The sequence below is a fragment of the Pan troglodytes genome, chromosome 1, assembly GCF_028858775.2.
Source record: "Pan troglodytes isolate AG18354 chromosome 1, NHGRI_mPanTro3-v2.0_pri, whole genome shotgun sequence".
Lineage (NCBI taxonomy): Eukaryota > Metazoa > Chordata > Mammalia > Primates > Hominidae > Pan > Pan troglodytes.
In genome coordinates, this window is record NC_072398.2 from 154,130,930 (window position 1) to 154,155,717 (window position 24,788).

The 24,788-nt window shown below is 40.8% G+C and overlaps 1 protein-coding gene across 5 annotated transcripts in view; it reads right to left on the bottom strand.

Moving 5' to 3' along the window:
* ST6GALNAC5 (ST6 N-acetylgalactosaminide alpha-2,6-sialyltransferase 5) overlaps window positions 1–23,403 on the bottom strand; it is a 203,691-nt gene extending 180,288 nt beyond the window's left edge. The window contains exons 1-2 of one of the 5 annotated variants that reach the window (XR_001717764.4): window positions 23,089–23,400; window positions 22,041–22,283 (exon numbers count right to left, since the gene is read on the bottom strand). Coding sequence is in view for 4 of the 5 variants with exons in the window: in XM_063815382.1 (XP_063671452.1) it covers window positions 22,041–22,283; window positions 23,089–23,103 (258 nt within the window). In the remaining variant the exon portion in view is untranslated. The other 4 variants (XM_063815382.1, XM_024347659.3, NM_001037308.1 and 1 more) reach the window with 4 other exon arrangements.
* Between the last annotated feature and the right edge of the window lie 1,385 nt (window positions 23,404–24,788).

The following is a 24,788-nucleotide window of genomic DNA, read 5'->3' on the forward strand; positions in this document are numbered from 1 at the left end:
ATACTAAGGAAAAAATACTTGATGGATGAATTAAATAGCAGATTAGATACAGCTGAATAGAGAATTAGCAAACTGAAAGAAAGATCAGAAGAAACTGTCCAGAATTCATTATAGTGAGACAAATAAATAAAACATTATGAAGAGAAAAGATTAAGGGGAGACAATGTACTTACTTAAAGAAACAACAGTTTAGAATATCTAAAAACTAATGACATTCGCCTGATGGCACACAACTCAATATTAACAATGATGGGAAGAAAACACGGGAATTAGGTTTTCTTAATACTGAACAATAAAATAACTGATGTGGACAAAATAAAGATATTTTCAAAGAAAGTAAAACTGTATTTACCATCAACAGAACTTCTTCAATGGACCTTTTAAAAATTATATTTCAAGAAGAAGGATGATGGAGATCTAAGTAGAAAGAAGGAATGATGGTAATCATGGGTAATATTCAGGTAAATCTGTATCAATATTGACTATCTGAAACAACCACCACAATAATGCTAATATCCAATTTGGAAGACTTAATAGAAGAAGACTAAAATACTGCAATACAATGGAATGTAATATTACAGTTGACTAGAGTTAAAATGCTAAGGTCCTTGAATTATCTGGAAAGAGGATAAAGATATTAATTAAATCACTTATAAGTGGAATCTAAAAAAATTAAACTCATACAACTAGAGAGTAGAATGATGGTTACCAGAGGGATGGGGGTGTGACTGGGAAGATGTTGGTCAAGGGATACAAAATTTCAATTAGACAGGAGGAATAAATTCAAGAGACCTATTGTACATCACAGTGATTATAGTTAATCACAATATTTTGTATTTTAAAAATTGCTAACAGAGTAGATTTTAAGTGCTCTCACCACAAAAAAAGATAAGTATGTGAGGCAATACATATGTTAATTAACCTTGATTTAGCCATTCCATAATGTATACATATACCAAAACATCATGCTGTACACAATGAATATATACGATTTTTATTTGCCATTTAAAAATAAATTAATTCATTTAAGACTTTGGTAATATACATGTTAAAATTTTAAGAATGACATTGAAAGAATATAAATCAAGCATTTAATTTTTAAACTAATACAGGCTAAAAATGGAATAAGAAGAAGGGGAAAAAATGGTCCAGGGGAAAAGGAGAGTTTAAAAAAAAAAGCCCAAAGCACAGAATGCATAAAATGCAAAGCCAGTGTTTAAATAATAGGGAAAAAAATCCCAATATATCAATAACTTAGAAAATTACAATAAATGTAAATAAACTAAACATGACTCTTAAAAGGCGATGATTATAATTTCAAATTAAAAATCAATTCCAGCTATATTGTATTCATATAGGACATACAGAGTACTACTCTTAATATCAGTTGAGAGAGACCCCTGATCTTGGTCCTATGCTTCAGTCTTACAACTCAAGAGATGGATCTCGGACCAACAGCAACAGCATCACTCAGGCACCTGTTAGAAATGCTGACTGTCAGGCCCCATCCCAGATCTAAAGATTCAGAATCTGCATTTTAAGAAGCTTCTCCGGGTGATGCATATGTACCATTAATGTTTGAGAAGAGCTGCTTTAAATGGCACATCATACCACCAACACACAAATTATATTAAAGACCACATTGACACCTTTGTCATTCTGTCACAGCATGATCTATAATCCTAAACATCCACGGTTGTGTCTAATACCATTCACATTCCAGAAAAAGTACTTCTCCACATTTCCTTGCCCTAAATCCTTGAAACAAATGGTCACTGTGTTCAAATGCCATAAAGATTTGCAGGTTTTACCACAGCTAAGAAGGAGCTAGTCACTGCTTCACAGTGTGTATGGTGGGAGGGGAAATAGAATGAGAAGAATTTGAGATTATGATAAAAGAGAACCTATGAAAAAAAATCTTAGGAGGAAAAAAGCCAAAAAAATAAAATACACAAATAAGCAGTCTACTGACATTTTTAAAAACTAGAAATAATGAAAGTGGGTAAATCTCTGTCAAGCATTCATCATAAAAAATTTTCAAACAACACATTTTATATTTAATGAGGATTTAATTACTAGCCAAAATAATGAAAATGAGCAAGAGAATTATTCTGATCTAATTTGTAACTGGAATCGGTCAGATGAGACCTTTGTAATTTGAAAATCTTTCCTAAATGAAGATATAATTACTGAATAAAGCAATTAGAATGTATGTGGGCCTCTATTTGTACTCTTGCCTCAGGCTCTGCAAATATTAGGAGCAGACTTGGACATATATGAAATATAAGTACACAGAAAGACTGAAAATTATAGGATGGAAAAAGATATAAAAGGCAAACACTGACCAAAGGAAATCTTAATGGCTATTTTAATTTCAGCAAAACAAAAACAAAAACAGACTTAGACTTCTGAACCATAACATGCTCACATTTAGGTCTGAAAAAGAATGCAATGCAAAAAAACTGACAGAAATAAACCAAAATTATATCATTACTTACACCAAAGTGGTAGGAGTATGGGAACATTTCCCCTCTCTTATTTTTTCTATATTTTTCAAAAACATACATAATTTTTAAACAAAGAAATACAATTAGGGCAATTAATAGCTTCTTTTCTCCCTTATAAAAAAATTTCTTTTTTACTTTTGTGTGTGGAGGTGGGAACGGCTGGAAGTGGCACAGCCTCCATGGATATGAGAGTTGGAGACTCAAGTGCTGCCATGTGGCTGAGAAGGAAGAAAAAACAGGGGGTTACTTTACAAAATGAATGGGAACACCAATGTTCATCGCAGCATTATTTTTAATAGGCAAAAGGTGAAAACAACCCTGGTGTCCATCATCTAATGAATGGAAAAACAAAGTACGGTATAGCCATACAATGGAATATTATTCAGTGTTAAAGAGGAACAAAGTTCTGATACATGCTACAACACAGATGAACCTTAAAATCATTATGCTAAATAAAATTAGTCAGACACAAGATGACAGATATTGAATGATTCCACTTGTAGGAAATAGCTAGAACAGCCAAATTCATAGAGACAGAAAGTAGAATTGAAGTTACCAGGGACTGGTAGAAGAGAATAATAAGGAGTTATTACTTAATATTACAGAGTCTCCGTTTGGGGTGATGACAAATTTAGGAAACATCCAGTGATTGTTCAATCTAACGGCCAAAGGAGAGCTCAGGCGGCAAAACGAAATAATTGATTTTATAAAGAGCTTGTTGGCAAGGAGTACTGGTCTTCGCAGATTCACCCTTTTACTTGAAAGCCGTCAACCAAGACATATAAAATATATCCCCTGCCAGCTGGCCGTCATGGGAGAGGCAGGCTCCAATGTCTCTAATGACATAATTATTCTACCCATGGACTGGAAGAATAGCTGGAGTTCTGAGATTACACCAAAATCAAGATATAATACCACATATTTGAAAAATCTAAGCAGTAAAGAGTAGCTCAGAGATCTTATCAAGTACAAAAAAAAGGAACTAAGAAAATAGTCATAGAATTCAGTAAGTTGGGTTAAAATAAGATAAAGAAAATGTTTTATAAAACTAGAAGATGAAAAAGAAATCAGAAGAGGTTGCTAATTAAGAAAAATGTGATAATTATAACTGTGCAGTAAAATTTCTTTTTAGGAAAGACAATATGTCAAAGTAAACCTTTACTATATGTGGTCAGGGAATTAGATCTGCACCATTTATGGACAGGAAATTGCATCACGGAGCAGAAGCCGGGAAAATAAAGGCAAACGTGAGGCTGCATTTGTACAAAGGACTGCCCCACTGCCCATGAAGATGGCGATCACCTCTAACAGTGTCCTGGAAGCCTGTGTCAGGTTATCGCAGGCCATACCCTCCCAAGTAGCTACTGATCAACTGAAAGGGATTTAGAGAAAAGTGGCAAGAAGGATTAAGGGACTATTGGGAATGATTTACAAAACTTAAAAATTGCCTGAACACATTCTGTGCCTGAGCATATAGGTGGGGGATGAAAGAGATGGAAGCATGCCACAATTGAAAAGTGCTAAGGGTTGTAAACAGCAGGGAAAGAAAGGGGTTTTTAAGCTACTAGAGGGATGAATATATCTTCCGGATTAGTAAATGGATAATTTAGCGTAAGTATCAAGACTATTTCCTAATTATTCCAACTGTAATTGAAATAGATTTTGGTTTCAAACTATTAAACAAGATAAGTCTTTATAACTGGGATCTAACAACAAAGCCATCCCCTACTTTAAACCACTGATCACGTGCACTGCTAAATCAATGTACACATAAACCCCACATATCCAACATAGATGAATAAAAAACTAGAAGGAAGTACATTTAAATGTCGTATATACACGTGTTGATTGTATGAAAATACATTGATGTACCAACAGTAATTACATTTTATTGGTAGATTTATGAATAATTGTAACTTTCCTCTTTTTTTTTTCCTTTTGTCATTTCAAGAAGACAATGAGTATACCTGCATTTAAAATTGGGAAGGGAACAAAATTTCTTTTTCAAAACTAGCATCCTGGATTTCTTCTTCCTTATTTCTTTTCGACATGTTATACTGGGGATGAGGCAGAGGAAACTCTTTCCAGAGAGAAGTCATTCCATACTCTTAAATATGGTCTACAGGCATAGTTTGCATAAAATAGTGCTGAGTTTTGGTGTTCATAGGTTGGCACAAAACCCTGGAAGAGATGTAAAGTAAGGTCTGGCGCCATCCCATCCTTTAAACCTTCTAAAGGTTGAGATACCATCAGCATGCTCTGTGGGGGTACTAAGAATGGTCTTTTACTTGTCAGACCAGTCAGTATTGCGATGTATAACTCCTTGGAGGACCTGATCTTGCTCATCCTAGAGGGACACCATAGTTCTTATTCCAGAAAAAAGCCTGGTTACTACTCTTCCCTAGTTGTCATAAGTCCTAGTCAGAAGAACTTATTTTGGACTAAGTGATTCTTTTGCCCATTGATGTTCTTTTATCAAACAGCACATCAAATCATATTCAAATGTAATATCTCAAATAACTTTGAGTCCTTCGTAGACATTGAAAAGCCAATGACAAGCCACCCTTTCTTGCCTTTCTGGAACCCAATCAACATTTCATGTCTGTATAGCCAGAAAGAGACACTCTCTGATACTGGGAAGAAGCAAACTGGTGTCATTTCTTACTCTAGTATTTACTCTTGGTTCTGGTTCTAATTATAATATCTTTATCTGCTATGGTTTGAATGGGACTCTTCTAAAATTCAGATGCTGTTAATCTGATAATATGAAGAGGTGGGGCCTTTAAGAGGCGATTAGGCCATGAGGGCTTCTTCCCTTGTGAATGAGATTAGGTGTCTTTACAAAGGCTTGAAGGAGGGAGTTTGTTCTCTCTTGCCCTTCCACCTTCAGCCATATGAGGATGCAGCCCTCACCAGATAGCAAATGCTGGCACCTTGATCTTGAACTTCCATCCTCCAGAACTGAGAAATAAAATTCTGCTCTTTGTAAATTACCCAGGCTGTGGTACTGTGTTATAGCAACAGAAGATGAACTAAGATAAGCCTTCACTACTGCAGGCTCATTCAGTTGGGATACCCTATTCTCCATGACATCTTTCTCTTTTATTTCTGAACTTTTGGATTAAAAGCCCATCACATTTCAAGCTGAGCCCCAAATCATACAGGGTTGCTACTGAGAGTAATGAGCATAATTCTTCCGGGGATTAGTGATGGTGGGAGCTTCAGTCAGTGTGGCTGGGATTTGGTAGTGGGAAATACACACAAGTTCCTACTGTCCTCTTTCCCTTTTCTGTGTTCTGGAATACAAGTGGCATGTTATCACTTCCTGCACTCTAATTGTTCAAAAATTGTACAAGTGGAATAAAAATGAAATAAACCAGCTTTATGATTTTCAGTACAGAGCAGAGACAGATACCACTTCAGGTAATGAGAGACAACTTGGCTATATCCCTGACAGCAGCCTGGTAGGTGCAACGTTGCCATATAACTCCAAATATATGCCCCATAAAACTGGAGTTCATTCAGATGTATACATTTGTTTTCCCAATCAAATCCTTTTGAATGAATTAGGAACTAGGCTCCTCTTGACAAATTTTACATTACTTTATGGCCAATTTCCTTCTGATGCAAATGAAATGGAAACTTTACTTTCCTTAGAAGTTGTTAACAAACTTAAGTGATTTAAAAGAATGATAACTGCTCTCTCTATAGCTATATGGGAAATGAAAGGAGAGAAAACCATTCTCTACCCTATACTTCCAACAGATCTATACCTGGTAAAATTTATTATGTAACAATCTCTCTGACAAGATTATTCTAGAATAAAGTTTGCCCCCTTTTCCTGTGGCACTTTTACATACTAAAGTCTCTGCCAGCACACTTATTCTACACCCCACTGGCTGGCTGTCCTGCAGGTGGAGAGTTTAATTCCTGTTGTCACCAGTATGCATTATGGAGTCTCGACAAACAGCTTGCTTCAGCCCTAACAATAACACTACTGTTTTGCTCAAGTCAGTATGTGGTATTCAGATGCACAGCAAGGTTCAAAATTAGAGAAAGTTGAAGTGCCATCTGGGATCATCCTCAGCTCTCTTTACCAGCAATTGTGAGGCAATCTTGAACCACAGACCTTCTGTTGGAGAATCTGCATTCAGACTGTCTGCACAGACACAGGAGGGTGGCCAATCATAGAAACTTAAGGCAGGCAGAAACCTGAGGTCTCTTCATCATCCTCTGGCTGTGCCACTTACTCAAACCAAGCAACAGTCTGCTAATTGGTCCCTCTTCCTACAACCTATGGCTACTTTAACCCATGCCACACTGAAGCCAGGGTGATCCACTGGCACACATATCTGATGGAGTTATTCCTCTAATTTACCTTTTAAAGACTTCCTCAATGCTTTCAGGATAAAATCCAATCTCCACAGCCTATAATACTTCTCCAAATCTGCACTGAAATTTTATGTGTGTTTCTCCCTCTCCCAACAGATATAAGTTTCATGGAGTTGAGGATCACATCTTATTCATTGTTCATTGCTTCCTGGGTCCTGAACACAATGCTAGGCATATGGTAGAAACACAATATTATTTAATAAATGAGGGAATGAATGAATATAGTTTAACTTTCTCTTCTATAAACTGGATCAAGCCTAGAAGTTATGATATGCCAAAGAGATCACAACAAATAAATAGCCTGGGCCTGCCTGCCTGTCATGGTACTATACTGTTTTCAAATATGGGCATCATTGCATCTCCACATCTGGTCAGCTGTTCTGGAAAGGTCAGGAGATGTTGCTCTGTATTCAAAGGGGAAACAGAAATTAAAGATGTGTATGTCAGATACCTGAAGCCCTTCTGCCCTTACTTATCATTTCTGTCCATTCCTATAATTAATAGTCTATTAGCCAGACTTGGTCAAATTTCTTCATACTACATACAATTAAAATAGAACTTTGCCTACCCAACATTCAACAAATATTTATTTAGCTTTCATATGTCTGAGATACAGTTTTAAATTCTGTGGATACCAAGATAAGTTATGTTCTTAGCCTCAAAAAGGTAAAACCTAGTCAGGGAGACTTGCATGTGGAAAAATGATTGCAATATTGTGTGATTAGAAGCATGTGTAAGATGCAGAGAATATTTTAGCACTTACCAAGGTATAGTAATTATAACATTTATTTCCTCCACTGATTTTCCTGTGGGTAGGGACAAGGTCCTTTATCTTGTTTCCTCCCTTGTGCCTACCACACGGTAGCTACTCAGTCAATATGTGATTGACTGAATGATGTGTGGCTGACATAAGAGAACGTTGGGTATGCTCTGCATAGATGTTGTATCTGGGAAAACTTTAGAAAGGAGGTGCTGAAGGAAAAGCAGACAAGAACAAAACAGCAAGGTATGTGTGGTGCCTGGGTGCGTGGGGCCTAGGCTGAGGGCAGCAGTATCCCTGGGTGCGTAGTGCCTAGGCTGAGGGCAGTGGTGGGGGTAGGGTTGGAGAATTAGGCCAGCAAGATCCTGTTGGGCCTTGCAAACCTTCCTGAGGGTCTGAACTTGATCCTGTAGGCAATGGGAAGCCATAGGAAACACGCAAGGAACATGAAAAGATCTGTAAGTTGGAAATGCAATCATGCTTGCAGTTCAGTCAATGGAGATGTCTCATATATGCAATTAATTTCCAGAATATGCTTTCTTATTAAAAAATTATTTGGCACTGCATTTCAGTCTGCCAGAGAATACTCAGACTCTGTGCAGTTTCCCAGGAACTCTACAGACACCTTCTTAGCCATTAAGAGTGAATATACTAAAAAAGTTTCCTTTTCATGAGCTGTAGCAATGATTAGGGTTAATTTTCCCTATGATAGGTAAAATGCTCTCTTATTTGCCTAAAGTAATTCCATCCTAGAGTAAGTATTACATCTCAGAATTTGGGGGGAGTCAATGATATTTGCAGAATGGTAGTTCTTCAAACACTTGGTTAACTAAGTCTCCTGATGATGTTTTCTTCACTGTGGAGAAGGTAATTCAGCTAAATGAGTGCTCTGGTCAGAAAATTTTATGCAAATAATTAAGCATGGCACTCCTTTTGGCTTGGTTTATGTTTTAAAGGCAAAAATCTACTCTGGTTTGAAAATTGTTTCAATTAATTAGTACCATGAATATGTGTGGTCTCTGAAACACCCATTTGCAAAGTTGGTGGTTGGTGGAAGACTCTTTTTAACTATCCAGAGGCATATTCTCATATTCATTTCAGAATAATAAGATGTTTAAATATTCATTACTTTTCAATAACTGGGTAGGCCTAGGCTCTTCATTTTAATAAATTCTGTCCAAATAATGTTGAGTCACTGCTTAGAAGATGTTGGCACTGAATTTCCCTTATGGTAATGATGTTCACATCAGAGACCGACATTTTACCCCAGCTCTGCCACTAACCCATGGCCTTGGGCAAATCACACAACCACTCTGGAATTCCTTTTGATAATTCTTAAGTTTTCCTTCTAGCTTTGAAATCCTGAGTATGTTTTAAGAGATCTGATTAGTACAAGAAGATAGAAATGAATTAGTTACAGGCCTACAAATTGTGGCAGGAGGAATTGATATTTATGACTTGCAGCTATTCCTTTTCAGTAACTCCAAATGGTTAGGAACTCTTGAGGTAGGCTTATTTTAGAAGAAATACAAAATCTTTATGTAGATATTCTCATTCATTCAACAAGTACTTATTGAAGACTCATTATATGCCAGGCATTATGTTAAAGGCTGGGACTACAATGACAGAAAAAGAGAGAAAAATAAATGCCTGGTTTCCAAGAGCTGGTTGTCTAGTAGGGAAGGCAGACAATTTTAGACAAGAAATAACAATAAAGTGGAATAAGTATTATCATGGGATCTCAGCTATGAAGACAAAACATACAGCTCAGATCAAACCTGGGCTATAAGTCAGGGAAGGTTTCATTGCAGATGGGCTGTCTATGCTGAGACTATGCATTCCTGTGATTTTTTATTTAGAAAGACATATTGAATAGAACAGGCAATAAATATATTTATTTGTCCCAGGCCCAGACTAAGTGTTTAAGACTCGGAGCTTATGGAGAAGAATTTGAACACATCTCATAAATGCACATACCTCCCCCCCAAAGTTTTACCAATCATTTGATCATAAATTCACTGACTCCCATGAGAGTTCTTCCGTTGGATCAAGTTCTGGGATATGGATGACAATATTATTTAAGAGATAATCACTCCTTGTCATTCTATACTTAAGACCCTACACAGCTGTCCAAAGAGTATGTAATAGGTGAATAAGAGGTTTTAAGGAATGACTTGTTGATTAATGATATGTTTTAATTTTTCAAAGTCCTTTCACATATTTAATCTTCCGTAATCCTAGTATTTGCAAAGCAGAAATTGTACTGACACTTCACCCTAGAGGTTACGGAAATTCTCTTTTATAATAGGTATCATGTTTCTAAGACAGACCTGACTGCAAATATTCTGTCTTGTGGTCAACACAATTATATCCACATTCACCATAGCATGAGTGTGATAGTTAATGCTAAGTGTCAACTTGATTGGATTGAGGGATACAAAGTATTAATCCTGGGTGTGTGTGTGCCAAAAGGGATTAACATTTGAGTCAGTGGGCTGGGGAAGGCAGATCCACCCTTAATCTGATGGGCACAATCTAATCAGCTTCCAGCGAAGCTGGCAAGACCGGCCTAGCCTCTCAGCCTACATCTTTCTTCCATGCTGGATGCTTCCTGCCCTCGAACACTGGACTCCAAGTTCTTCAATTTTGAGACTCGGACTGGCTCTTTTTGTTCCTCAAGCTTGTGGACAGCCTATTGTGGAACCTGTGATTGTGTAAGTTAATACTTAATAAACTCCCCTATATGTGTATATGTCCTATTAGTTCTATCTCTCTAGAGAATGCTGACTAATACAGATTTTTGTAGCAGGAGTGGTTCTAGAGGAACAGAATATTAAGGATGGAGTTCTTTTGTTGGTTTTGGGGAAGTTGGCTGCTTAATATGATTAGACCCCAAAATGCCAAGAACTCTACTTCTAATACTATGGAAAACACTGATAGTCTTTGGCATAAACTGTTTAGAGAGTTATGCAAAATAAATGCATTTGACACTCCTGACTCACCGCTCGTAAGAGGCAAGGAGTTTAGTGACTCTATACCTAATACCTTTGACCATATGTGGAGAACCAAAGAACATAATGAAGCTGGTTGGTCCTAAGTTCAGTGGACAAAGTGATGAAAGAAAATGATGAACTCAGGGATTCTGTCTCCTGGCTTCAGAAGCAGATACTGAGCCTCAAATCTGATAAGACGGCCCTGAGTGAGAGTCTTATCTCCCGTAGAGAAAGAGCTGAAATTGTGGAAAACAGACACAAGTTCTTATCGTGCAAGTGGCTGACTTGCAACAAAAGGTGCATGCACAGCCTCACCCAGTGTCTACTGTTAAAGGCATTGATTGGAAAAGAATGGGACCCTGCAACTTGGAATGGGGATGTGTGGAGGACCCTAATGAAGCTGGGGATACTGAATTTGTAAACTCTGATGGACCTTTTTTGCCAGAAGGAACAGCTTCCCCATCCCCAGTAGTGGCAACATCTCCTCCCTGACCCACACTGCCATAGCCTTTCCACATCTGTCTGAGGACATAAACCCTGTGCTGCCTGAGGCAACAGTGATGGCCTCCCTGAGGCACTCACCAGGCCAAATAATGTTGATTCTCCTCAGGAGCCACCCTAACACCCCTGTTTGCTTCTAGACCTGTAACTAGACTAAAGTCCCAGTGGACCCCTAGAGATGAGGTTGAGAGTGTGACCCAATAGGAGGTGTGCTACACTTGAAAATAACTGTTTGAATTCTCTAATTTATATAAACAGCAATCTGGAGAACAGGCATAAGAATGCATATTAAGGGTATGGGACAATGGTGGAAGGAACATAGAGTTGGATCAGGCTGAATTTATTGATTTGGGCCCACTCTGCTTTTAATACTGCAGCTCAGGGAGTTAAAAAAAGGTTCTAATAGTTTATTTGCTTGGTTAGATGAAATATGAATTAAAAGATGACTCACTGTGAGTGAGCTGGAAATGCCTGGTCTCCCCTGGTTTAATGTAGAGGAAGGGACCCAAAGGCTTAGGGAGATTGGGATGGTGGAGTGGATTAGTCACTTTAGACCTACTCATCCCAGCTGGGAGGTTCCAGAAGACATACCCTTGACCAATGCCTTGCGAAATAGATTTATGAGGGCAGCACTCACGTTTTTGAAGAGTCCTATAATTGGTCTTCTCTGTATGTCAGATCTAACAGTGGGAACCAAGTCACTCAACTACAAAATGTAAATACAGTGGGAATAACTGGATCCTGAGGTGGCAGGGGCCAAGTGATGGCACTCAACTGTCAAAGGCAAAGTGGGCATAGCTACCATAATGGACAGCAGAGGCAAAGCAGCAATCAGAATAGCCTGACTCATGTAGAGCTCTGGCATTGGCTAATTAATCATGGTGTTCCTAGAAGTGAAATTGATAAGAAGCCTACTGCATTTCTACTTAATTTATACAAGCAGAAAACTTCGAAGTCAAATGGACAAAAGACTAATTTGAATTGTAAAAACAGAGAATCCTGGCCCCTCAATCAATTTCCAGACTTGAGCCAGTTTACAGACCCAGAACGCCTTGAATGAAGGGGAGCCTGGATCCCCTTGAGGAAGGACCCCACTACATTACTGACAATTTATGCAGTGACTCTTTTCCCCATCCTTTCCCCAGGAGATCGCCAGCCTTTTACAGGGTACCTGTGCACTGGGGAAAGGGAAATGATCAGACATTTTGGGGATACTGGACACTGGCTCTGAGCTGACAGATTCCAGGGTACCTAAAATGTTGTTGAGGTCCTCCCATTAAAGTAGGGGCTTATGGAGGTCAGGTAATTAATGGAGTTTTAGCTCAGGTCTGACTTACAGTGGGTCTGTTGGGTCCCCAGACTCATCCTGTAGACATTTCCCCAGTGCCAGAATGCATAATTGGCATAGACATACTTAGTAACTGGCAGAACCCCTACATTGGCTCCCTGACTGGTAGGGTGAGGGCTATTATGGTGGGAAAGGCCAAATGGAAGCCATTAGAGATGGCTCTACCTAGAAATATAGTAAATCAAAAACAATATCACATCCCTGTAGGGATTGCAGAGATTAGTGCCACCATCAAGGACTTGAAAGATGCAGAGGTGGTGAGTCCTACCACATCCCTGTTCAACTCTCCCATTTGGCCTGGACAGAAGACAGAAGGATCTTGGAGAATGACAGTGGATTATCATAAACTTAACCAAATGGCGACTCCAATTGCAGCTGCTGTACCAGATGTGGTTTCATTGCTTGAGCAAATTAACACATCTCCTCATACCTGGTATGTAGCCACTGATTCGGCAAATGCCTTTTTCTCCATTCCTGTTCGTAAGGCCCACTAGAAGCAATTTGCCTTCAGCTGGCAAGGCCAGCAATATACCTTTACTTTCCTGCCTCAGGGGCATATCAACTCTCTAGCTTTGTGTCATAATCTTATTCAGAGAGACCTTGATTGCTTTTCACTCCCACAAGATATCACACTGGTCCATTACATTAATGACATCATGCTGATTGGATCCAGTGAGCAAGAAGTAGCAAACACACTGGACTTATGGGTGAGACATTTGCATGCCAGAGGATGGGAAATAAATCCAACTAAAATTCAGGGAACTTCTACCTCAGTAAAATTTCTAGGGGTCCAGTGGTGTGGGGCCTGTTGAGATATTCCTTCTAAGGTGAAGGATGAGTTGCTGCATTTGGCCCCTCCTACAACCAAGAAAGAGAAGCAACACCTACTGGGCCTATTTAGATTTTGGAGGCAACACATTCCTCATTTGAGTGTGTCACTCTGGCCCATTTATCAAGTGACCTGAAAGGCTGCCAGTTTTGAGTGGGGTCCAGAACAGGAGAAGGCTCTGCAACAGGCTCAGGCTGCTGTGCAAGCTGCTCTGCCACTTGGGCCATATGACCCAGCAGATCCAATGGTGCTTGAGGTGTCAGTGGCAGATAGGGATGCTATTTGGAGCCTTTGGCAGGCCCAAAAGGTGAAGCTGTTACTGGGCTTTGGTGGAAACTGATCATTTGGCTACGGGTCATCAAGTCACCATGCAAACTGAATTGCCTATCATGAACTGAGTGTTTTCTGGCCCATCCAGCCAAAAAGCGGGTTGTGCACAGCAACATCCCATCATCAAATGGAAGTGGTGTATACGTGATCGGGCTTGAGCATGTCCTGAAGGCACAAGTTAGTTACATGAGGAAGTGGCTCAAATGCCCATGGTCTCCATTCTTGCCACCCTGCCTTCTCTCCCTCAGCCCAGCAGATGGCCTCATGGGGAGTTCCCTATGATCAGTTGACAGAGACGAGAAGACTAAGGCCTGGTTCACAGATGGTTCTGCACGGTTATGCAGGCACCACCCAAAAGTGGACAGCTGCAGCACTACGGCCCTTTCTAGGACATCCCTGAAGGACAGCAGTGAAGGGAAATCTTCGCAGTGGGCAGAACTTCGAGCAGTGCACGTGGTTGTGCACTTTGCATGGAAGGAGAAACGGTCCGATGTGAGATTATATACTGATTCATGGGCTGTAGCCAATGGTTTGGCTGGATGGTCAGGGACTTGGAAGAAGCATGACTGGAAAATTGGTGACAAAGAAATTTAAGGAAGAGGTATGTGGATGGACCTATCTGAGGGGCCAAAAAATGTGAAGATATTTGTATCCCGTGTGAGTGTTCACATGGAGTGACTTCAGCAGAGGAGGATTTTAATAATGACCTATTCTGTGGACACAACTCAGCCTCTTTCCCCAGCCACCCCTGTCATTGCTCAATGGGCCTATGAACAAAATGGCCATGGTGGCAGGGATGGAGGTTATACATGGGCTCAGCAACATGGAATTCCACTCACCAAGGCTGACATGGCTATGGCCACTGCTGAGTGCCCAACTTGACAGCAGCAGAGACCAACACTGAGCCCTCGATATGGCACCATTCCTTGGGGTGATCAGCCAGCTACCCGGTGGCAGATTGATTATATTGGACCTCTTCCATCATGGAAAAGGCAGAGGTTTGTCCTAACTGGAATAGACACTTACTCCAGATGCGTGTTTGCCTATCCTGCACACAATGCTTCTGCCAAGACTACCTTCCGTGGACTCACTGAATGCCTTATCCACCATTACGATATTCCACACACAATTGCCTCTGACCAAGGCACTCACTTTACGGCTAAAGTAGTGTGGCAGTGGGCTCATGCTCATGGAATTCACTGGTCTTACCATGTTCCCCATCATCCTGAAGCAGCTGGATTTATAGAACGGTGGACTGGCCTTTCGAAGTCACAATTACAATGCCAACTAGGTGACAATACTTTGCAGGGCTGGGGCAAAGTTCTCCAGAAGGCCATAGTGGCAGGGATGTATGCTCTGCATCAGTGTCCAATATATGGTACTGTTTCTCCTATAGCCAGGATGCAGGGGTCCAGGAATCAAGAGGTGGAAGTGGAAGCGGAACCACTAACCATCACCCCTAGTGACCCACTAGCAAAAGTTTTGCTTCCTGTTCCTGCAACATAACGTTCTGCTGTCCTAGAGGTCTTAGCTCCAGAGAGAGGAACGCTGCCACCTGGAGACACAACAATGATTCCATTAAACTGAGAGTTAAGATTGCCACCTGGACACCTTGGGTTCCTCCTACCTTTAAGTCAACAGGGTAAGAAGGGAGTTACAGTGTTGGCTGGGGTGACTGACCCAGACTATCAAGATGAAATCAGTCCACTACTCCACAACGGAGGTAAGGAAGAGTATGCATGGGATACGGGAGATCCTTTAGGGTGTCCATTAGGTTATTACCATGCCCTGTGATTAAAGTCAATGGGAAATTACAACCGCCCAATCCAGGTAGGACTACAAATGACCCAGACCCTTCAGGAATGAAGGCTTGGGTCACTCCACCAGGAAAAAAAACCATGACCTGCTGAGGTGCTTGCTGAAGGCAAAGGGAAGACAATGGGTAGTAGAAGAAGGTAGTAATCATTACTAGCTGCTTGAGCAGCTGCAGAAACGAGGACTGTAATTGTCATGAGTATTTCTTCCTTCTTCTGTTAAAAACATTTGTGCATGTATACACTTGTACTAAGAAAATATCTTAATTTTGTTTCCTTTTCCTTTATCATGTGACATAAGATGTATTGACTGCATATCAGCATTTAAGTATTGTTAACTTTTTGTAATAGTATTTGGGTTGGGGGTTGGTGCGTTTCCAGTTGTATGAAGGATAGTTTTATTATGTTAGGCATTATTATGACCTCATTATTGTCTTTATTTGAAGATTATGTATGATCTCAGGAGATGTGTATGGGTTCAAGTTGACAAGGGGTGGACTTGTGATGGTTAATACTGAGTGTCAACTTGATTGGATGGAGGGATACAAAGTATTAATCCTGGGTGTGTCTCCGTGGGTGTTGCCAAAAGGGATTAACATTTGAGTCAGTGGGCTGGGGAAGGCAGAGCCACCCTTAATCTCATGAGCACAATCTAATCAGCTTCCAGCGAATATAAAACAGGCAGAAAAATGTGAAATGGTGAGATGGGCCTAGTCTCCCAGCCTACATCTTTCTTCCATGCTGGACGCTTCCTGCCCTTGAATATTGGACTCTAAATTCTTCAGTTTTGAGACTTAGACTGACTCTCCTTGCTCCTCAAGCTTGCAGACAGCCTATTGTGGGAAGCTGTGATCGTGTAAGTTAATACTTTATAAACTCCCATATATATAATATAATATCCTATTAGCTTTATCTCTTTACAGAACCCTGACTAGTACAATGAATTATGAGATTTAGCTTGGTTAAGGTGGTCACCATATGTTACAGAGACATTCAAGAAGGTTTAACTTAACGAGTGCAGAAGACCCTATGTCATGCCAAAGGAAAATCATAAAGAGACAATATTTTGAATTTAAAATCAAGCCACTTTGAAGTTGCTTTGATATCCAATTTGTTCAGTAATTATTCATTGGATACCCTGCACACACGCATGAAGAGATATGAGGCTAATAAAGAGTGGAATATTAGTTTGAAAGCTTAACAAACTTCTAAGGTAATAATAGAATTTAACTTGTTTTATAGATGGAGAAAGATCACAGAAATTATCTCCTTTTTAGAGTCAGTGCCTTGATTTATTGCTTCCTGATTTCAAATTATTATTCAGTGCTTGCCTTATTATTGAACTTTTCTTGCTTCTTTGTCTTTTCTCTGCAACGATTAGATCAAAGGTTCTTTGAGGGTAGGGATTGTGTTCTTCCTCCAGAATGCCCAATTTTGAAACTACTAGGCCTTCAACAAGTATTTACCAAGGGCTATGATTAGTTCAAAAACCTAGAAATGAATTAGCTACAGAACTACACATTGTGATGATTAAAAACATTTCAAACAGTGTTTCTCAAAGTTTAATGTGTGCAATATTTAAAAAGGAAGCTTATTAAACATGGACCCCTAAATCTCATTCCCAAAGATTCTTTTGTCTTTCCTCTTATATCATTTCCTCCTCTTCCTCCCTGTTATTAGAATTACTTTTGTGGGCAGAACAAATTTTGGAAAAATGAGACATACTAGGGTCTTGAGATTGCAATGATGATTCTTGTAGAGAAAAAAGTTGACATAGGTAAGTAGGTCTGTCCTTCTCTCCTCCACCTTCACTCCCTTCTTTCTTTCCATACATACTTATTGTGTACCCATTAAATTTTAGATACTGTTGTAGGTCCTGGGGTTAAACTGGTCAACAAGATGTACAAAGACATTGCTGTCACAGTACTTAGATTCTAGTTGGGGGAAGGGCAGAAAATAGACAAATAAACTTTAAGATTATTTCAGATATTGTTAAGTGTTATAAGGAAAATAAAACAGGCTAATATGACAGAGAATGACTGTTGAGGAGGGGCTAGTTAAAGAATGTGGTCCATAAGAAGATGACATGTGACCTGATGACTGAATGACCAGAAGGAATCAACCATGCAAAAGACCTTGGGGAAGAGCTTTCCAGGAAGAGAGAAGAGCATGTGCAAAGGTCCTGAGGCAGAATGAATGTTCACAGATCAGCAGGAAAGCCAGCATGCCTGGAATTTAAGAGTGAGCCTGGTCAAACTCATCTGCCATTTACAGGAGGATAGTGATATCTTGAAATTACCCATGTGGGAAGCTGGAAAAATTATCCTGGCTGTCACAGATTTAAGGAAGGTTAAGTATTTTAATAAATGTTATAAAAAACATTTATCCTGTTAAAAGTGACTACATTATTGCAACTCCTCCCCCACGAAATAGTGTTCTTTTTCTGATTTTGGGGGTTTGATGCTTTGTGGTAACAGGGTTTCATCATCGTTGGCAGATTACATCTTATAATACCTGAGCATTGAAAATTAGCTCACTTTGAATTTCCTTGAGATTCAAATGATTTAGCATTCATTTCAGTCATTCATTCACAACTCAAATGTCATAAAATGTGGTCAAATAAATTATGTAAACTTGTGTTTGATAATTTATATACTTTTCTAAAAGAGGAATATTCATCCCATAATTTCAAAATAAGTTAGATGGCATTTATCCAAATTCCGGTTTTGGATTACTATTTTTCAATTCTTGCATTCACTTGTCTTACCACTCCAACCGGATAGTTACCAGTTAATAGTAATAGTACTATTACCACTAAGCAATTTTGATTTGTCTGAATAACTGAGTGCCTAAAAATGGAAAGAACCAAGGACAAGTATGTTATTGGTATGTGTAAAATCCATCCCTGGGGGCTACTTCTGAAGCAAAGAGATAGCTGCTTAGCTGTAGACCCCATTGATCACCGCCCTTTCATAAGCCATTTCAGTAAAGGGCAGTCTGGGTGATAGTGGGCCTTCTGTGATAAGAGCCTGTCCTCTAGAAATGGGAATTAGCTCACGGTTTCATTTCACAGGGTCTACCAGATGGCAAATGACCTCATCTACCCAGACGAGATCCAGACTGGAAACTGAACTGTGTTCCATGTTCCCTTCCACTCTGCTATAAGACTTGGAGCTTTCCTCTGAGTATTTCTTGATTTAATGTGTGTGGTGTGTGTGTGTGTGTGTGTGTGTGTGTGTGTGTGTGTGTTAGCTTGGTTATACATTAGGCTGCAGTTCTAAATGCAGAAGGTTCCCAAAGCCATGAAAATTGGCTTCCCCAGTTGTACCTAAGCAATCTTGTTATCATTGGCTTCCACAAATCGGGACTGAGAGAGTAATGTTAGAATACAGATATAGTACCTGAAGACACAGACATGTAACACGATGGAAATGAGTTGGTGGAACATTTGTGGGAATTGGTCTGGGGAAAGGGATTGGGAAAGAAGAGAAAGACTCAAACAGAAAATGCCTTCATTATGACAAGAAACTCCATGTAGCCTTCATTTAGTGATACTGAAATTACAATTGCAGCTCACATAGTTTGTGAAAGAGGAAGTAGAGAATATGACCATGAAAAGTGATATTTTAAGCCTCAACACATGCCGCTCATCACTGACTTGACTTGCAGCATATATTTCAACAAAAGCACACAGTGATTTAATCTCAACAGTAATTCAGTCTGCAGCCATATGAAACAAGACCATCATTGCAGACAGGCTGTAATTTGTGAAATTCAGGTGCTGGGGATTAGGACCACCTGTTGAATTTAATCTTAGAACTGTTAATGTTAACAACATCATGTAACTGAGCATATACACTACATATTTATCAGTCTTTGGGGCCTCCAGCTATGGAGGTGTGAACATTTTCCTAAATAATATCTGTAACTCTCTCCAGACTATGTAAATCAATGGCAGATAAAAAAGGCTGTTGGAATTCTGATTCAATATGCAGCAGCATATGGCTTGGTGGTCATCACATCCAGCATATTCCATCATTTTCCTGAGGCCTGATGTGAGGGTAAAAAAAAATTAGCAATCGAGTATCATCTGGCAATATAATAAGAATAGAAAGGCTTTCATTTCTTACCCTCCCCTGTCTTAATTGGAAAAGAATTCCTAGCAATATTCTAACAATGTCTTCCACCTCTGCCTATGCAAGAATATAGGAAGATATCAAATAAACCTAATTAAACAGGAACTTTTGGAGAGAACATAAACAACATTTTACACATGCACCTTCATATGACCATCTGTAAGGGAACTCTGCCCAATTTGCAGCCAGCTAAATAGTAGCGGTAAAGAGAATCAGTTAAGGCATTCTGAGAAGTTTACATTTAGTTCAGTGGGACAATTGGGATAATGTCTAAACAGAAGACATAGACTTTAAGATATGCTTTTCTTCCTTTGCTTGTGGTGACTTGAACTCCCTCAAAACCTTTGGGTACAGAATTTTGTGAGATGTTGGTGTTCCATGAGATAATTTCATTGATATTCATAATTATCTCTAAAGACCTTCTTCTACTAGGAATTCCAATGACTTTCACACAATATTTATCATTCATATAGCACTTCACAATTTGTAAAACCCTTTTACTAAATATCATTTCAATTTCCCATGTAGGGTATCAACATCCCGCCCTCCAAATTGAAAAGGACTGTTCTTTGTTTCAATAAAATAAAGCTCTGATAAACAAAAATTGAAATCAAACATATTTGTGGTCAATAACCATTGTTTTGAACATCAGCATTAGGGTATTATACTTTGCATTAAGCTCTCAATATTCTTAGCTGGTGTCTGTCCAGCAGAAGAACACAGGAAGAAAAGTATTAGAAATCTTTTCCCAAAAGCTGATCAAAACTTTCAGCAAATTTACCTTTTGATGCTGCCATTAATCAAAGCTTCACAAGTGTTAGATAGTAATTTCCACCAAACAATAGCCATGGAAATCCATGATCTCAGTATATCCATCATACACCAGTTACACATAAACGCCACAGCCATCTACAGTCAGAAGCTAATGTCTAAACTTTCCTGGAACTCCAGCCCTTATCGGTTGCTTGCACATGCAGATACAAAGCATCAATCAACAACTAAGAGCGGAAACAAAAGCTGTAATTGTAAAATTGATAGCCTTCTGCTTTTGGATTTTAAGTCTACTAACACCCCCACCCCCCAACCCCTGCTCCTGCCACAACAATAAATAAATAAATAATCACTTCCTAATGAAATTGATTCCTCCTTTTTTGCTTCCCTGAATTCTTCTCATTGCAAAATTCCACTTTTTCAAAGAAGCTTTCCTTGATCTTTCCAGGGAAGTCATCGTTCTCATTTTTGCACCCCTACAGTACTGTTCATATCTAGCATTTATTACACATTTTTATCTATTGGTTTATCCATCTACACACATTTCATGGTATATTGTTCTGTCCTCAGGTATTTAAAGATCCGTAAGACTGGGTCCTGCCTTAAATTCTTTTATACCTTTCAAATCCTTAGCATCATGCATTAAACAGGTGTGTGGCAATATTTTGAATGCCACTTTTTAAAAAGTTTGGCTTTTTCACGCATGGTTAGAGTGATCTTTGCACACAAAAGGAGCATCTACTATATATTACTTCGGTTCACAACCATAAAATTTAGTAAAACAAAAAGAATAATTGGGAGATTTCAAGAAATCCTCTAGCTTTATAAAGCAGATAGAGAGTGGAATTGTGTTTTAATAAAAACATACGAGCAGCTTCAAATAATGGCGGATACATTTAAACTGTATTAAAATATCTTCAGAATCAGCAAACTTGATTAGGATTCTCCCAGAGGCTTCACACACTGAAACCAGATATTTATTATTCCAGGGAAAGGAGGCCCAATTTTAAAAAATTCATCTTATTAATTATTAGCCACCCCATGCAGCAGCTTCCCGGAAGGCAGAGGAAGACAGGCTCACAATGATGAGTTTCAAACCAATGGAAGCTGAGTGTGTCCCTCAAGTCTTCCATGCCTGCCTGGGCACCACTCCCCAGGGCTGAGAGAATTCAGCCCAAAGCAATGCGCTGGAGAGATCAGAGGGGAACGCTGGATCCCGAGCAGTGGCCGCGGGCTGGCTGCGCTCACCCTCCGGTTCCGGGTCAGAGGAACGCTCAGGCTGGTACCCGCGCCAACCCCAGTTTCCTCCCACCAGGGAGCGACTCGGCGGCCAAACCCGAGGCTTCAGGAACCGGACCTCCATCCGCAGCTGCAATTCTGGGGATCAGGGAGTTATAGTTCCAGGGCCGATTTCTGCTGGGAAATTAGGCTTTGGGGTCCACGCACCTCACCCCTATTTTCTACAAAACTTTGTGTCTTTCTCCAAATAAGAATTCATACCAAGTTGGAACTAGCCCACCCTACCCCAGCGGGTCCACTCCCCTCCAGCCTTCGAACGGCACCTACTCACAGCGCCTCCCAGCCCCGGGAAAGGGGGAAGGCTCAGGTGTGCGGGATCCCCAGGCTGAGTGGCGAGCGGGCTGGCGGGCATGCTGTCACCTTGTGGTCCGCCACTCCGAGGTATCCGTCCAGTGGCCGCGGTCCCGCGGGGACCCCGGGGCGCTGCTGGGTGCTGCTCTCCGCCTCCGGCTGCGAGCTGCCGGTGGCCGACGCCTGCTGCTGCTGTTGCTGCTGCTGCTGCTGCTGCGGGGGCCGCTCCTTCTGGCCGCCGAGGCTGCTGTACACTAGCAACAAGCTGGTGCACATGGTGGTGAGCGCTAAACACACTGCCAGACCATGGCGCTGCGGGCGGGCGGGAGAGAGAAGAGGAGAGCGGCTGAGCGCAGACACCGGAGGAGCGCGCCCAGCGGGGACAACTGCGCCGTGGTCACTCTAGTGGGGGAGATTTGGGGCGGCCTGGGCCCCAGCCCCGCCGCACGCAACTGGGACAGAGAAAGCACCGTCCCCTCGCGTACCGCAAGGGATGCTCCGGGCGCGTCGCTGCTTTCGGCCGCCGCCGCCCAGATCTCTCGGTAGAGGGCAGATGGTGTACGGCCCCGGGCTGAGGGAGGGAGCGCGCCGGGCCGAGGACAGGGGTGGGTTTGCACTTTGGGGAAGGGCCCGTCTGGCGCAGCCACCCCAGCCAAGCTGCTGGAATTTTGAGTCCTTCACACCCCTCCTTTCCTGGGGCCCTGGATCCTTGCGATCCTTGCAAGTTTGAAATCTAAGAAAACGAAGAAAGTCTGCAAAGGTCCCCCCTCCCCGTCCCTCTTAGTTTTTGGCAGGCTGTTGCTTTTGGGCACCCCCATCCCTTGAGCAATCTGCCCACTCCTCCATCGCTCCTGCAGCTCTCCGCCACCCCCTCGGACCTCTCGCCGGAGATCTAGGAGGCGAGGCAACCCCGAGTTCCCATCCTGGCTCTGGGATTCCGAGCCAGGCAGAGCTGGAGAATCGGGAGGGAACGCGGAGCGGGTAGAAAGTTGTCCCTTTGTAACAGGCGACCTCGCGGCCCAGGGTTAGGCGTCCCGGAGTCTCCACGGTGCGTCCCGTGGACCCTGAGCCCGGGGATCCCCCTCTTTGCCCGGTGGAGTTGCCACAACTGACTCACCATCAGGGTCTTCATTTTGGGCACCTCTTTTGTGCAGAATCCTCAGGCTCGCGCGTCCGGGGCCACTTTTTCCTGGAGGGTTTCCATGATGGGTAATGGGGCGGAGGCGGCTCTGATTTTTGCCCAGCAGCCGGCCGCGGCAGATCGCGCGCGGGAGCCGCGGGACCCGGGAAGCGCGGCTGTTGCAGAGATTAGAGACAGAATTAAAACTGAACCGGACCCTCGTAGTCTCTCAGCGATCTACACAACTGCCGCCTGCCGCCGCCTGCTGGGTCCTAAAGACCTCTGCATCCCCTTCCCCGCCCCCAAATAATAATCTTTTCAGTAGTGAAATTTCTGGGGAGAGAGAGTTAACCGAGCCAGTGTACCCACTTCTTGGTCCGCGGGCTTATTTATCTTTAAAGAAGTCATCAAGTAGTAAAGGAGAACCTGATTGGATTCTGAACGTGATAGCCATGTGAAAATCTGCAAACTAAATTTTCTGTTTTGCGATGTTGATAAAAACAAATCAACCTCCCAAATGTCAATAACTCTATTTATAGCGTTTGCATTTATGTACGTAGCATAGAGAAATATATGATGAAATTATTTTTCTTAAAAAATTATTTATTGTTCCGTTTTTCAATTGCTCACTTTCTTATTTTCTCTTCTCTCTTAATTTTACTTTATCAGATTCAGTTATTCTCATGCATTCTTTAGATCACAATATTTCATCTCAATTATTTCATTTATTATTTTCATTAAATATTACAATTTATATTTCTGCCTGACCTCTGAGTTTCCTAGTGTTCATCTAAATGATCTTAAAGTTTTAAAAACATTCAGCACGTCACAGCTACATGATTAACTTGACCTGTAGATTCTTCCTAATTTGGATGAAGAACTTCTGTCTGCTAGAGATAAAACTGCATATGGCTTATTTCATAATCCTAAGGTCTTTGGTGCTTTCCGTTGGTCTACTGCACTGACGGCGATAATTTCACATTCAGGACTTCAATTAAAATTAAAAAAACATAAGTATTGTTTTATGTTGGGAAAGTCACATCAATAGCTTGTTTTAAGGATGCTGTCTCCTCTGCATTGAATTACAAATGGCATTTGTTAAATGTCTAATTTAGCTAAAAACATATTTCTTGTGAAATTGCTCAGTGAAAATAGTTGTCTTAATGTATTACTTAACATCTCACCTGTAGCAGTGTAATGTTAAAGATTACATTAAGATGGAAATGATCAGCAGGCCTACTGAACCATGGGCACAATAAGAGCTTTCTCAAGGCCAAAGAAGGCATTACAATCCATTTTTAATCTTCCCTAATCTATTGCTGGACTGATGATACAACAGGAACTATTTTTATCTTATGAGGCATCCTTCCATACTTAGTATTAAGAAAGTTAAAATTATTGGTGCAATAATGAATATCAGTGCAACGTGTTTGGGAGAGGTCAAGAAAGCACACGATTTAGCCTTTCAAGGAAAAGCAAAATAGGAAGCACTGTCCAACATTGCCAGCCTTGAAACTATTTATTCAGTTTGTGCTTTAGGCATGAATAGTACCAGTTGTTAGGGCAGGAAAAGCAGCAGCCAGAGGAGAATCTTACCAGGTCTTGGCAATTCTTTATTGTATGGTTGCACTTGACACTCAAATTAATGAAACAAAGGACCAACTTGATGAATCATTGCAAGCAGATTATCTGTGTTT